Consider the following 15291-nt stretch of genomic DNA (forward strand, 5'->3'; position numbering starts at 1 on the left):
ATCAGCTCTCAGCCGAGTGAGTACAGAGTTCTTCAGACGCGAACTTCATGACACCAAGAGGTGCCATCAAGCGTATCATGAACCACTATAGCTAACGTGGACCCTTGGACAAGTAGGAGCCCACACTTGAGGACGTTTCGTTCTTTTCCTGAAATAAGTTGTTCCTCCTCCTCCTCCTCAAACACACTTCAACTGCACCGCACGATTTTAAAGATAATCGCGATAAGAGTAATACACCTCGAACTTCCGAGATTGCCGTGTTTTAACTTCACTGACAGCCACTATACGCACTGAAGCAGTCCCAAATCATAAAGGTTTGTTTTTCTGAATATTTATTTTTGTTTTTCTTCATGATTCTTTATTATGGACACTTTTGCTCGCGAACCACAGTGTTAATATCAACGAGGCGAGGGTAGACATGCTTAATAGGCTTTGCGGACTATGTATACGTGCGGAGTAGAGCATTTTCTTTTTTTAGCATCAACCAGTATATAACATGAAAAGACAAGCGCAGCACCTTATACCGGGTGCGGACAATGCACCCGATGTGGACTATATACCGGCTTAGAGTAATCTTCTAAAAAAAAAATTCAGCCATACTGTGAGCCCTGCGGACTGCGCCGGGTGCGCACTGGCTACCGTAATTATACGTATGTGCACGCTGCGAGAGGACTGAGTGGTTGCGGAATTCGAATGCTGACCACGGGGTGGCGGTATCGTATCCCAGCCGCGGCGACCGCATTTCAATATAAGTTAAAAGTAAAACACGCTGGCTTGGCGGATTGGCAATAAAGAAAAAAAAATGGCAGTGGTTTAGCCCACATCGGAATAAATACACGTCACCGCTGTATTCTTCGACGTGATAGCTCGCTAAAATGGTAGCGGTTCGCTTTTACTTCGCACAGCTCGCCCACGCGTAGAGGTATAAGCGATAACTAGCCCTTGTTTTTCAGATAATTTGGCGATTTTGAAGCTCTTAGGCCTAACTAAATACAGTGTGTTTACCTCGCAAGAACGACACCTGGTGAAGCAGTTGTCTAGCTTTTAGTCACTTGCTACATTTTCATCCATTTGCAGTTTTCTTCTTGGAACGAAAAAAGGCTCGCAATGCACCCATCGTAGTTATCAGTAATTACGGATAAAAAATTTCTTCAACGCGTTGATGTGCTTTGGCGTCTTGTCACTAGATGGCGCTACCGTTTACGCGTGCCCCTGATACATGTTGATACCCTGAGGGACGGCGCGGCCAGCTAAAAGCGACTCCTCAGAAAGAGAACACGCTGCTCGGCCGTTTCGGTCGAGAAACCCGAAGCCCAAGAACTCGGTACTCTCGGAGCGCCAAACGCCCGTCTTTCCGGGAAGCACGACGCAGTTTTGGTGGTCAAGCTACAGTGCCAGAGAGAGCTCGCGAGCGCGTCTCTCTCGGCCGGCGTGGCTTCGTCCAGAGTCACGTGACGCCCGCTCCGGCTCTCATTGGCCCTCTGTTGCTGCCCTCTCCCGGCGTCGGCGCCGACGTTTTTTTCTGTTTCGACAGAACACGACGATTTGGAAAAAAAAAATTGGACGCTTATCAAGGTTAAGCCCAGTGGATGCGAAGCATGTCCTTAGCGTTTGGAGGCATCTTGACCGCATACACGCCCGGCCCAAAGACGCTGGCGCGGTTGCGGGCACAGAGACTGACGCGACGGCGGGCGCGCGCCGCCTCATCCCTGGCGTGACATCACATATCACGTGATGCAGCGATGGTGGCGCCGCCGCCGCGTCGCGCGCGACGGCGCGAACCGAACCGTGGAGGCCTCCGCCGGGCGACGTCCGACGGCGCGATATGAGGCCCCATCTGCAGCCGGTGTGACGTCATCACGTGACGTCATGTCACGTGACCTACTTGAAGGTCAATGGTGGCCACCGCCGGGCGTCGCGCGAAGGCCCGAAACCTACGTTAATATGCTTCGCATAAAAACGTCCTCTCCGGCGGCAAAAAAACGCTCCGATGCCTCGACGCCGACGGATCGCCCGGAAAAACGCTCCATGCGGGCCACGCTTGAGTCACCCGCGCAGCGAAGGCGGCGGCGCGCGAGCTGTGAGCCGTGTGACGTTACTGCTCCTCGCGCATGCGCAGTATGGCCTTTCGTTAGCTCCGCGAAATGGCTCGGCGACTCGCTTAGTGTTGCTTTCGCAACAAAAGGTGGCATGGCGGAGTGGTTAGCGTGCTCGTCTCGCACTCCGGAGGCCCTGGTTCGATTCCCCAACCTGACCAATTTCCTACTCGGCTTTATTCATTAATGCTCCTGGGATTTTTCGTTCACGGCCAACGTTGCCGACGCCGAACGCCATCGTGTTAAAACGTAATTCCCGGAGAAGGCCGAAGAAGCCGCCATACCTTTAGCCATTACCTCCATCACTGAAAAACGCATAACCAGCGACTCTAAAACTTCAATTCGAAATTTTGCCAAAGGAAGGGCCCACTCCACAGCCACCAAAATCTTACAAAACAATCTCCGACACCCGCCTGATCACGTTGATCTGGGTACCCGCCCATTCGGACCATCCTGGAAATGAGGCGGCGCTGTCGGAAAATTCGTTATTAACCGGGAGCTGCGCTACCCCAAGCTCAGGTCGGCCAAGCAGCGAGTGCAATCCTACAAAAAAATTACAACCCATTTCAAGAAAGAAAGACAAATCTTCCCAGAACCCCATAGATCTCTAAGTAAAACACAAGCCAGTTGGCGGCAGCTCCAAACGGACACTTTCTTTAATCCGTACATGTACTCCAAAAGGTTCTTAGAGCAGTTCAGCCCCGTCTGTTCTCTCTGCGGGCGCTAAAAGGCAGTCACACCACACACCCTGTACTCACGTAATCAAGACAAGCCATCGAAGAGTCTACAGCTCTCTGCCCAATCCGTACCCAATCGCAGTGGGAGGCCGCGCTGCTCAGCTCGGACCCGGAAGTTCAACTCAGAGTTACGGAGCGGGCCGAAGAGGCCGCCGAACGACATCGTCGGTCGGCCATCTGGCGTCCGACCTAGAGGAGGAGCCCACAGCGGGAAGGGGAACACCACCCCGACCCGTGCCTAAAACCTCTTCTTCAATAAAGTTTACTTCTCCTCCTTCCGTGAATATTCCAAAAACAGGGACCATACTCACCACGCATCATGCTACCGCGACCGGCATGAGCGGGATGTAGCAGGATGGAGGATTGAGCGCCTCGGTGCTCGACCCATTCGCGTGGCGGTATTCATAATCCCCATACATGGCCTGATAGATTGGATGATACGGCACGGCCCAGGCATGTTCAGCAAACCTGGCTTTTGAGCCTGACCTCGGAGGTCAAGCCTCATACGTAGCTGTCGCCCGTCTCATGCACTGATATGTGGGTGTTATTATCTTCCGTTATCAACAGCAAAATGTACTTTCCTATAGTATATAGTTAATACAGTGGCTTTAACTTGCGACCCCGCAAATGGAGAAAGTGTTGCGTCTTTTAACAGATAAAGTTTTAACTGCGAAAGCAGCGCTTCGCATTTTCTGACGATATGATTTATCGATTATTCGTACAAGTAGCGAATATTCGTAAAAATATTCGATTCGTAATCGTTTCGATTATCTCACTTTTAGGATCATATTAGATTCGGTTTTTAGCTAGACTATTCGTATTCGATCCTGTAGTATAGCTATAGTATTCATATTCATATTTGCACATACGACGTTCCGTTGAGGAAAGTGGACGAAATGGATCACGACCATTTATTTATCAATGACACTGATACAGTTTTTTACGAGGCAAGACTTGTGTCGGTGAGGAGGGAGCCTGAATTTATTGCAGTTTTAATTGTTTCCTTGGGGTGCACGCGGATGTGCAAACGTCTACCAGGATTTTTTGCGTGCATGTAGTTCTTCCATTGACCGCAAGAGCAAGCGTGGCGCCGCGATTTTCAGCGATTCACAACGTTCATTCCGGCGAGAAAGGCGGACAAAATGGCCGACGGCGTGGATATTGATTTGTACGCCGACGACTTGGAGCAAGATTTCAACCAGGCAAGCCCCATTTTTGTGTAATTAACTTAGCGGAACGAAAACTTCGACCCTGCAAAGCGCCAAGTCAAAAGCTAGCTCTGCGCCTCTGCCGCAGTGAATACTGATGCGCAGTTCAAGAGTCGCGTCGCTTCGGTTCTATTGTTTTAACCGGACACCGGGTAGGGAGAGAAAAAAAAATTGCCTATGTTATGTTACTAATGGCCGCTTTTGCATGTACTGGCTTGCCTTGCTGGTCTAGATATTTCGCGTAGCTGCGCTGAAGCGTATAAACTGCTGGAGAAATGCGCGCTTTGGCGGCAGCCGTTGCGTGGCATGCAAAGATGGTGCCGGGTGAAGGTGCGCGCCGGGCCTTGAGGCTGTGCACACTCTCAGCTAAGAGGGAGTAAAGAAGTATGGGATGCAGTTTATGTCAAACGTCAGGTTTGACGTTGATTTGCATGGCACCTTCGTTGTGCGTGTCCATGTTTTCGGGTTGTTTTTTTTTCCCCTGCGGTAGAGCATGGCGTTGCGTTGGCGGTTCACAGGATGCGGTACAACCGTTTGTCCTAAGTTTGTTTTTTTGTTTTGTTTTACCAGGAAGGTTACAATGAGCATGATGCGAACGTGGACCTCTACGACGACGTCATTGCTGCGCCGTCCAGCGATGGCAACGCTGATGAGGTATGTCCGGCGAGCGCAGTATTTTTCGCGCAGCCATGCTTGGCAGCTGCGCCGGTCTGTGGAGAGGCAACGCACCCTGTATCCGGGAAATAGAAGGGAAAGAAGAAAATTGCGTTAGCAGATGTTCGGCCGGTTTTCAGCGTTGAGCAAACGTGAGTGGTAAAGGATTTATTTGCAGGCCTAGTTGTCTCGAGCCGAACTTAGCAGCCGCATTTACTCCGAGGCGTGTTCCTGCAATTTCAATATCTATTGCCACGACTTGAAGTATTCGAGATGCCCAGTTTGCACAGAAAAGCCGCTGATTACACAAGCATAACTTGGTCTACACATCTACCTAGCAATTTCCGCCTATTTTCCGTAAATAACGTTATTGTCCTGATTGTCTTGAATTTACAGTGATTGTCCAGGAAGGTTAGATTGACTCATTATTGGTCGGATTTTTCTCTCGAGTGTCACGTTATTCTGTAGACAGTCCTTGGGAGCCAGTGCACCCGTAAATATTTTTCTGTCACCATGAAGTGAGTGAAGGTGGCTGTTCTTTGTGGATGCCTCCATGGCTCTGATTCGCATGCACTGGCACCCATAAAACTGTATGCCTTGCGATCACATGGACAGATTAGAACAAACTAGCAACCACGGGGCTCTTGAATGCCCTGGCGTCTTCCAACAAAATTGTTGCTACAGTGTAGTATTATTCATTGCTGTTGACTTCTCGGCTTGACTTAATGTGATAAAGGTCCTAAAATGCAAACTGCCTTAACGAGTGTGCATTCAACTGAAGAATTTTTCTGGCTCAAAAAGATCTTTACCAGTCAGCTGAAAAACATTTTCAACAAGTAACCAGTGCTCATCAGTTTTTGGAAATAAAATGGGTTCATGTACGGCGAGGTTGATTTCTTTGTTACTGATTTCGTAGCTACGAAAGTGTTACAACAGCGATAATTTTCACAAGTCCCTTGTTTTTATTGTAGTAGGATTTGGCTGTATGCATTGATTGCATTGCAGCAATCCTGCAATGCCAGTCTCTGTGTCCAGTTTTTATTTTATTATTGCATGGAGTGCAGCCATTCGGCACTGAAACGTCGGTTCTCTCATGAGCCTTTGGTTGGAATGGCTTTTTTCTAATTCACCACCTAACTAGGCAGACCTCTGCTGAAATGTTCACGTTGCAAGCCATTGCTCTGGTTTAATATTTTATTGTTGATGCAGGAGGAAGTATTCACTTACCACCTCTAAGCTTGATGAACCTAATTAGGCCTGGAAGGTCAGACCATCTTGGTAGCTTTAGTGTTAGCAATGTGTTGCCAATGCAGTGAAAAAGGAAGAGAAATATGTGAATAGTATTGTACTTGTAAATTCTAAAAGCAGCCATTTTGTGTTGTTAAATAGTCATAGCTACTGTACTGTAATTCATCTTGCTTGCCCTTTGGCAGGAAATTTCGCTATGCATTGCTATGTACACTTGTGCAGTCTCTAGCCAGAAAAAAACATAGGATGTGTGTGTGTACTTTTTCCATCATATCAATATGTGTTCAAATGCATTCTTTTTGCATGTACTCAGCATTTGGCTCTGTTTTGACACTTGCTGCTTATCAATGTGTGAAAGAGGGGTCTGTAGCGAAGTTGCGACTGATATAGTTTCTCTTTTACAGGTGTCTGGGATTGGCAACCAGTCCCAGGGGAACAGCCACCCTTCCAAGCGCGTCGCACTGTACATTGGAAACCTGACCTGGGTAAGATGTGAAGACAAATTCTTGTGAAGTTGTTGGCAATTGATTTAGCAAATTTTTTCAGTGCTCTTTACGAGATGAATATGGCCTAATGTACATTGGTGCTCAAGTTCTGCTTTGCTGTATGAACTTTGCCCCTTTTTTTTTTGGCAGTGAAACAGTGATTGTTTGTCGCGATTGTACATGCTTTCAAGTCTTGCTTTCTACTGTTTTGTGATCATAAAGAAACAACAGTGTTTTTTAAGAATTTGTCTGACACTGTGTTGTGTGTACCAGCGAGTCAGTAGCCTTTGCTGAATGTGTGCTTAATGCTTTGATCAAATGCAGCTACTCATGATCCCTTGAAACCTGTCTGTGTCATGATGAAATATGCAGGGAGCTGTAAATAATATCTGGAGCTTTATTTTATTCTTTTCTATATTTTCTTTATAATATACTGGTAAACACCTAGTACTAAAAATAATTGGTAGTGTTTCACCAAATACAGTGTAGACTCTATTGGGTTGACGTTTTAATCGCTCTATTGTTCTCTGTGAAAGCACAATGCAGCATTAATCATTAAAATCTCTGTTCGGTTCTAGTGCCAATGACCTGTCGCATTTTGCCATGCAAGCAGTTCTCGGCCTGCAGTAGTTGTTACTACATTGTGCTTCTTGTATGTTGTAAAAAATACATAGCTACTCAGCAGCTCGGCATTTGTTTGATAATGAGTGTGCAGTCAGGAGAGGTAGAGGATCGAGTGTGTGCTCACGAGCAGTGTGCTGGAAAAGGTTGTACTGTTTGCTGCAGGGTATGAACACGGTCATAGGGAGCTGTTTCCTCTGCTCAGAGATGGCTGACGCAGGGCTGTTCGTAAACTAGAACACATCGTGTCTGTTTCCAGCATTTTGTTTTCATCCAGATGCGTGCACAAGACACTTGGCTGGTGCCTTGTGCGCCGAGCATTCATTCTGTGCCTAAGCTGTATGACCAGTGGAGACCCTGACTGTGGGTAAAACTGGACCTTGGCCACTGTGTGCCGAAGTGTTCTTGGTGCTAGTGTACCCTTTGGCAATGAGACAGTCGCTAGGGTTGGAAAAAGGCTGATGTTTGGCGCCACACATTACGTGGTGCCTTGCGCTCCATGCCAGTAGCTAATAGAGGCTAGTTTCTGAAGCCTACTTTCCTAAACAGGGCCCATAGTGGGCTTTCAGTGTTGTTGGTGGGAATAGAAACTCAGTTAAGCCCACTTGAATCATTGGGCAATGTGTTTGACTTTCGATATTTCGGTACTGACAGATGCTTTCGTAGTCTAGAAACATCATTTGTGTCACTGCTACAAATTTGAGGCATTAAATCAGGAGTTACAAACTCGCTGTAGTTGCATACAACTCGAGACAAGATGGAAGATGCAGCTGCCCCTCAGAGCAGGCTACTCAACCTGTGACATTGACTTGTCCGCATAAAATTGCGGTCAATCGCCGTGCACTTGCCATCACAGTTGTCAGGTGCAGCAGGTTTGAGGCAGTTTGCTACGACGTCATGATAGTCAGTACCCTGGTTGGAGGGTCTTCTTTAAGGGAAGCTTTTCGTATTGTGCTCGAGTTATATCCAATCGTAATGAATGGGGTGACATTACTAATGACATATATATAAGTTTTAGGCTTTTTGTGCTTTGCATTCTGTTATTCATATGTCACCTTAAAGAAACCCCCTAATTCTACGCATTTATCTTATTTGAAGACATTCTTAGCAGTCTTAGCATTAGTATTTCTTAGAACTTACTGGGGCATAATCGTTCGACCTTCTTGTCAAATTGTCATCATTTGCAGTGCAAAAAAAAAAAAGTGAGTGGTGGACGTGGGCTGATGGCATTTATTTATAAACACAATGTTTGGCACACACAACACATTTGACGTCCTTGATCACCTCGGCATATTTTCTGGAGGTGCTGGGCGGTGCGTTGTGAAAAGCAGAAGGCTTCCAAAAATGAAAACATGGTTTTTGAGTCCACTTACTTGCTCACTTCTGATTGTGAGCGCACTTAGCTTTCACTACCCAATCCATTTTCTACACTCCTGTTCACTAAATAGCCCATTTCAGTGATAAAATGTACAGTCGGGGACAAAAGTCTTCGGACCACGTCTTCCTCAATCGAAGCTTATAGCTCTATTCTGAGACAGCGGCTGGAGACCGCACTTGTGGAGATGAAAGAACAAAAATTTAGCTTTTACCTCCACAAGTGTGGTCTCCAGCCGCCGACCAACAACAAAGCTATCGGCTTTGTTAGAGGAACACATGGTCCGGAGACTTTTGTCCCCGACTGTACCTTGCCTGCACCTTTTCCAGTCTAAAAAAACAAAATTAAAGCCCCCCTCCCCTCATTTTTTGATTCTTTATTTAAAAAAATTTGTGTAAATCAGAACCAGTCTGTCTTTGGTAAAGACTGTAAAAAGAAGAACATGAAATCAAATTGTTGCTCTTTGGTGCCCCCCATATGTGAAACTGTACCAATGTGCCAGCAACCCCTGGTGAGCTTGTTTTTTGAAGTTGAGGTGATATAGCGTGCCGAGATTTAGTTCTATATGGCAGATATTGCATAAGCTGTCTCCAGTAGTCTTACTCTCAAGCTGTAGTCATCTGCGTTGTGTGCCAATGGCGGATGTGGCAGCTGATTGTGTTAAAAGTGTGCCACTTTATTGCTATATCCACCTTGATGCAATGTGGAGCTTGTCAAACAGAAAACTGGTTGCAGAACTTCTATAGCATGCAGTCTCCTTTTCCTCTGCAGTTAATGTGAGATTAACACCATTATTGTTGTGCCTTCCTATATGTGTTAATTGCGTAGTAAAGTTTGTACCTCAGCTTTAATAACTTCCTTTTTTTTATCTTGCGAGGTTACCGCGAAAAGTAGCCTAGGTGCTGCTAATCTAACAAACCATTCATCAGCAGTAGATATGTACCTCTAAGGGCTGCGCTAAAGCTGTAGTAAAGGTGCGCTTAAACTGTCGTTTAGTTAATAATGCATGTGGCTTGCTGGTAGCCTTGATATAAAGAACTGCTGGCAGATCTCTTGAGTGAGCAGAGCATTGCACAGTCTTGTCAAATTTTAAAGGGACACTGAGGAGAGCTCTATTCATATTTTTTTTTTATAATAAAATCCGATAGTTCGGCATGTCATGGCTTTGTTGCCACTTGGCCGGCAGCGAAAGATGCATTTATTTCTAAGAAATTTGGATTCGAAGTTGAAAAAGTTTTTCCCGCCGCTCTTATTCAAACTTGGGATTCTCCTATGACGACACAGGACTAAGTGACGTGAAACATGACGTGCACATGACGTAACGCAGACTCCGTGATTTCTGGCGGCAAGCAGTGCGGCCCAGCAGCAGCCGAAAAGAAAGCTACCGCCGGCCGCACGTTGAAGGCATCTATCGGCTTTTGCGGCCGTCGCTTTGTTTACGTTTGCACCGGCATTTTGCCAGCTTTACAATGGTACCCGTTCTCGAAGTCGTCAACGAAGTTCTTGCAAATAGACACCTTTAGCATACCGTGTACCTTGTTACTGTTAGCGGAATACCGGGAGCCCCCATACCGCTGTGAGCAGGCGCTGATTGGTCCCAGCGCTGCAGGAGCGCGCATAGCTGTCGGGTACGTGGCGCCATCTGGCGACGTCAAGGAGATTTGCGCATGCATTTGCTGCACCTCAGTGATTCATGGCATCTCGTGTCCTAGTGTTGCTAGAACTATTGGTTCTAGCAACACTGTTTTGTCTTATGATGTCATCACACTTGTACTTGCGAGTTTGGCCTGTGGCGGCGATACCTGTATTTTGGTTCTTGCTCTTTTCTACGTTACAAGAGCTTTGTTGTCAGTATGAATGGCGTTTTTGTAATCAGGAGCTGGTATTCTGTCGATGCAAGTCAACTTCAATTTCTCCTCAGTGTCCCTTTAAAAGCTCTGCTTGAAGCAATTACTGTTGCCTTGTCACAGGCAAAAGCTACAGGCATTTAAGTGCTTTTTTTTTTATGAAATGGGATGGGGGATAGGGGAAGGAATACTGGGGATGGCTCTGTTTTGTCCCTTAAGGGTTACCATGCGTTTCTGTTCACAGAAAAATAAAGTGGTAGTTGCATGCTGATGCTCATGCTTCATGCTTCTACCTACATGTCTTCAGTCAAAATAGGGAGGGGTGGGCATAAAGCTTGTAAATTTGTTACATGGTACAGCCTGGTAGCGACATCAGGATATCTCTTGTGTACTCTTGTTGACTGCATGAAATAGTGCACGCTACATTAGTCTCTCAAAGGAATATTGTGCTGCTTTTACTTCTGGATCTGTGTGCTTGCTGAACTGTTGCAACACAACTGAGTAATATACAGTTACAATGTCATGTCATAAGTGGCATATTGCTCTTTAAAGGCCAACTGCAATGAAATTTTACTTCGACTGAATGCCTTTTTATATGTTGGATGCGTCGTAAAGCTAACTGCAACAGTGTTCTGCACTTCGCTACTATGAAAAATTGTTTCGAAATTTTTTGTGAGGTTATCATGTTGAAGCGCTGTGTAACCACCGGCGATATGGATGCCCATGCCGCATATGAATGCGCATGCTGCATGCGTTTTCGAAGTACGGCAAATAGCGAGCTTTGGGCAGCATTCAGCAGTTTTATTTTCTTTCACATAGCGTTGTGGTGGGGTCCTTGCCTGGCTTGGACAGAATTAATTTAAACTTCACATCGGTTTTGGCTATTTGCGGCAAAAAAACGGTTCTCGGAGAAGCTCTGCTAGCAGCGAAATCTCTGGTCAGTGACCGAAGGAGAAAGCGGAGACCACAAAACAAAAAAGTGGTCCTGGTTGGCAGGCGTTCGTTAGCGGTCTTGTAGATTCATGCAGTCGGTGTTTGCGTCACTCACCATACACGTTTGTAGAGTGTGCCCATCAAACTGGGGTTTCAGCGTGCAGCAGTAAGCCGCCAAAAAGCCACAAACTGTAGGGCCCAAGTGGTTCTGAGTGCGCCCATTTTTACGTCCTTTCTGGCTCTTCGTAAAGGCCGCCTTTTTCCGGGTTCAGCTTGAAAAAAAAAACGGTGGTTTTTGTGAGCGATCCCTGGATCACGCGCTTCTGTTGTGATTGTCACCCTTTGTTTTTGGCACTCTCTCGACGTACTACTAGAAGAAGACCTTTTACTGAATGACAAATTTTGTTGCATTTGGCCTTTGGTGGTGGGGAGGGGATAAATCACCACAGTAGTGCTTTTAGGCTGCTTGCAGGGAGCAGCTTTGGGGACAGGTCAGTGCATGCATAAAGCTTTAGTTGTGGCATGAAAACTTCAACGTACATTCTTAGCTCCATCTGGTCAGGCAGATGAGCTGGATCATGTGAAGTTACTGAAGCTCGCGTTGCACATATCTGTTTGTGTCGCCAGGGTAGACTCCAGTACAGTCGACGACCGATTTTTCGGACTCTCTAGGGGCCGCGAAAACGACCGAAAAATCGGGCAGTCCGGAAAATCAAATTTCACCGAAAAAATCATGAACTTATTACCACTATGCCGGAGAAAGCGGCCAATTGTATTGCACACATTCTAAAGCTCCTCATTACTATATTTCGCCGCGCGAAATACCGTATAAACGCGTATAAGGGCCGCACTTTTTTTTTTCCAGATTCGGGGGCCAATTTTCGGGGTGCGGCCCATACACGTGATATGCGAAAAAAAAAATTTTTTTAAGTAAAAACACACCAACCAGGGAATGAGCGACATTTATTCTACGTTCAATCGTCACTCGCGAAGTATTTAGACTCCTGAGCTGGTGCTGTGCTCTGGTGCACGCTCATGCCAAAAGAAGCCGCGCAGCATGTCCGCTGTCAACGCGTAGCCGTTGTTCCGAAATTCCACCACATAGAGGAGCAGCTCTTCTTCCAGTTCAGGAAACTCGCACGGCTTGACTCGGAAAGCGCGCTTTTTGCAGCTTGTGTTTCTCTTCTGGTTGCACCATCATCGGACGCACTTCTCGGCCACGTCGAATTTCCCGCCCTTCGCACGCGAAAGCCACTATCACGGCGAACGCGCTAACACGCATGCTGACATGCCACGAAAGGCTGGAGCTGGCGATACTGATGCCGATGTGAACAGCGGAAAATCGCGACCGAGAAAAATGTTGGTGATAATGATCACGGCGCCATCCGGTGCGCGCGCGTGGTCTCCGCGAACAGCGCAGCGCCGGAGCAGATCGCGGCCGCGATAAGATCCGGCGGCGCGATAAGATCGGGCGGCGCGCCGCGCGCTTCGATCGCGGAGGCCACGGCGTGCGCGTAGCCTCCTCCGCGATCGTATTCGCGTTCCGTGTTCGGGACTAAAGACTCGGCACAGATGAGTTCCGTGAACTCAGACTACGGTTCAAGTTCGTGCGGCGGAAGACATTCAAGGACAGTACGAATTCGAAAACACGCAAGCGCAATGTGCCGACTCGCGCAGAATTTCAGCGTCGCAAGTTAAGAGGCTCCCTTTTAGCTTGAATTTCATTTTGTTTGATCAAGTTTTCGATCTCTCCTGCAGTTTGAATTAATGAGGTTCCACTGTACACATTATATGGCGGCTTGGGTACTGGCGGCGAGTGCGAACGAGGTCCGAAAAATCGAGTGGTCAGTTGCGGTGCGTCCGAAATTTCAAGCGCTCTTACACATTGGCTCTATGGGCCATGTCGCGGTGCCGCGAAAAAGTCCGAATAATCAAGCATGTCCGAAAAATCAGGCGTCCGAATTTTCGGTCGTCGACTGTATCTGGACACCAAGGCACTAGCCATTGTGGCATATAACGCAAATTTACCATTCTTTAATATAAAATTTTCAAAGCAGCAGTCAATATAACCTTATAACATTATGCTAACACGCATCAACATGTAGGTAGTAGTCGTGAAATAATTTTTTTTTTTTGTCCCACTTTTGTGGGAAGGATGAAATGTTTTTCATTTTGTTTTCTGTGCTTGGCCAGGTTTGATTAGTGTCTCCAGCCGCGTGCCATGGCCCACGCACGATGATATGGATTTTGCATATCATTTTTGCAGTGTTGTCATCCTTTTTTGTGTGTACGTACAGCATTAAAGGACTATCCCTTTGGTAGTGGCATTTGCATTCCCCATTATTTTGCTTTGCGTGCACCCACTGCTGTAGACAGCTCTCTCAGCATGTGTGTTGGCAGTCAGAGCAGGTGGCTTAATAAAACTTCAGCTCTTTCCTTTGTGCAGTCCAAGAGTTCTGTTTACATTGCTTCCACATGCGATCGGCTCTTTTGAAGACCCGTGTGTCCATTGAGTTGTGAAGCTCCTGTTTAATGGCACACTGCTCTTTAGCAGTTCTGCACTGCTGCTGAATGAGGCAGGATAGACATTTGCACTTGGCCGCAAAACTTTATGGACCATGTGAGCACATGCTCAATTGGCATGCACCTAAGCACATGCCTGTTGTCGAGACATCGTCTTTTTGTGCTGGCATTGTGGTGCTTCTGCTCAGCAGCGTCACATCTTTACGGGTGTGCCGTTCAGGGGCTGCTGCTGCTGCGTCCGAAGTTCTCGTGGGACATTTATTGGCCTGTCGAACAGGTTGATTTGCAGTAAACGCTGCTATCTTTCAGCCTCACCATTCACTTAGCTGATGACATTCTGCACCATACTTGAAAAGCGTACGCAGTTGTTTCGTGCTCTTTTTCACTGCGGCTTTTCTGTATTAAATTTCTCATGTTGGTACTTGTAAAGGTCATACATCTTGTCTTATCACGCATCCTGTGCTTTGCATGTTAAAAAATATTTTCATGCCTATTCAGCATGCCTATTCTTCTGTGCATATTCAGCATATGATTGTTTGCCTTCCCTTCTACGAGGAAAGTTCTGTTCACTGTTTTTTTTTTCTTCACAACGTACTGCTTTTATTAAAGTAGCCAGTTAGAGTGCAGCTTGCAAGATCTTATGAAATTTAAGCCTGAATGGTTGCTGAAATTCCCGTAGCACTGTGTAGGACGTCATGAACTGAGCAGAAAACATTCTTAAGGGTGGCAGTGCCCATCACTTCGTCTTGGTAAAAAATGTGTAATGCCAGGTTTGAAACGGTGCCTGGAAGTGACATCGGAATTTAAGGAGTGTCAAGCAGAATTCGGCAAGCTGATGAAAAGTTGCACCTGCACTGAAAGCATGCCTTGGCAGCTGGTGCTGTTCTTGGAGGTGGCACAGTGTTAACATTTAGTGTGTGCTTACATGGTCTGTAATCTTTTGGGGCTGACTGTAATCTTACGGTTGTTGGTCCTTGTAAATGCTTTTTCATGGTGCTTCATTCCAATTCCATTCGTGGTTAATAGAGCAGGGCATTTGTTCTGGCTCGACCAGTGGGGACCTGAAATCCTTACTTTATTTGCTTGTAACGCTGATATCAACACACTGGTACATAGCAGCTATGTTATTTAAAAACAAATGGCCAGAGCAAAAGCAAGAAATAGTCATGAGGAAAGTATGCAAACAAATTATGCAAACAAATTATTCTGACAGTGTCAGAATCTGATTAAACCTCTTGTGTTGTGACATTATTTTGAAGTTTATTCTTTTCGTCGACGTTTCCTTTGGAGAATGAGTATGTGCAGCAGTTACTTCTTGTTATTGTATTCTGCCATTATTTGACATAGCCTGCTAGCAGTTAGGAGTGTGTGGCATACCACTGGTGGAGTGGACATTGAAGAGTTGGAAGAAGGGCGAGGGCAGGTGCAACTTCTGATGGTATAGAAGGCAAGTCAGTATTGTGTAACGAAATCGTTAACGGGACTATGTTCAAGAGAACAATGTTGCAAGAGTGCATTCAAAGTCTTGAGCTTCACTGCGAGAATGGACAATGGTGAGATAGTT

At 46.4% G+C, this 15291-nt stretch overlaps 1 protein-coding gene across 10 annotated transcripts in view; it reads left to right on the forward strand.

Moving 5' to 3' along the window:
* Window positions 1-3898: 3898 nt before the first annotated feature.
* Window positions 3899-15291, forward strand: part of LOC149371494 (cleavage and polyadenylation specificity factor subunit 6-like) — a 104489-nt gene continuing 93096 nt past the window's right edge. For 7 of the 10 annotated variants that reach the window (XM_089565729.1, XM_089565733.1, XM_089565727.1 and 4 more), the window contains exons 1-3: window positions 3900-4035; window positions 4612-4695; window positions 6348-6428. In XM_089565729.1, the coding sequence (XP_089421855.1) occupies window positions 3976-4035; window positions 4612-4695; window positions 6348-6428 (225 nt within the window). In that variant the 5' untranslated portion in view covers window positions 3900-3975. Of the gene's footprint in view, window positions 4036-4611; window positions 4696-6344; window positions 6429-15291 lie in introns of those variants that run through there. The other 3 variants (XM_089565728.1, XM_089565731.1, XM_089565737.1) reach the window with 2 other exon arrangements.

The sequence above is a fragment of the Amblyomma mixtum genome, chromosome 1 (assembly GCF_055824585.1).
Source record: "Amblyomma mixtum isolate Tamu chromosome 1, ASM5582458v1, whole genome shotgun sequence".
NCBI classification, from domain to species: Eukaryota; Metazoa; Arthropoda; class Arachnida; order Ixodida; family Ixodidae; genus Amblyomma; species Amblyomma mixtum.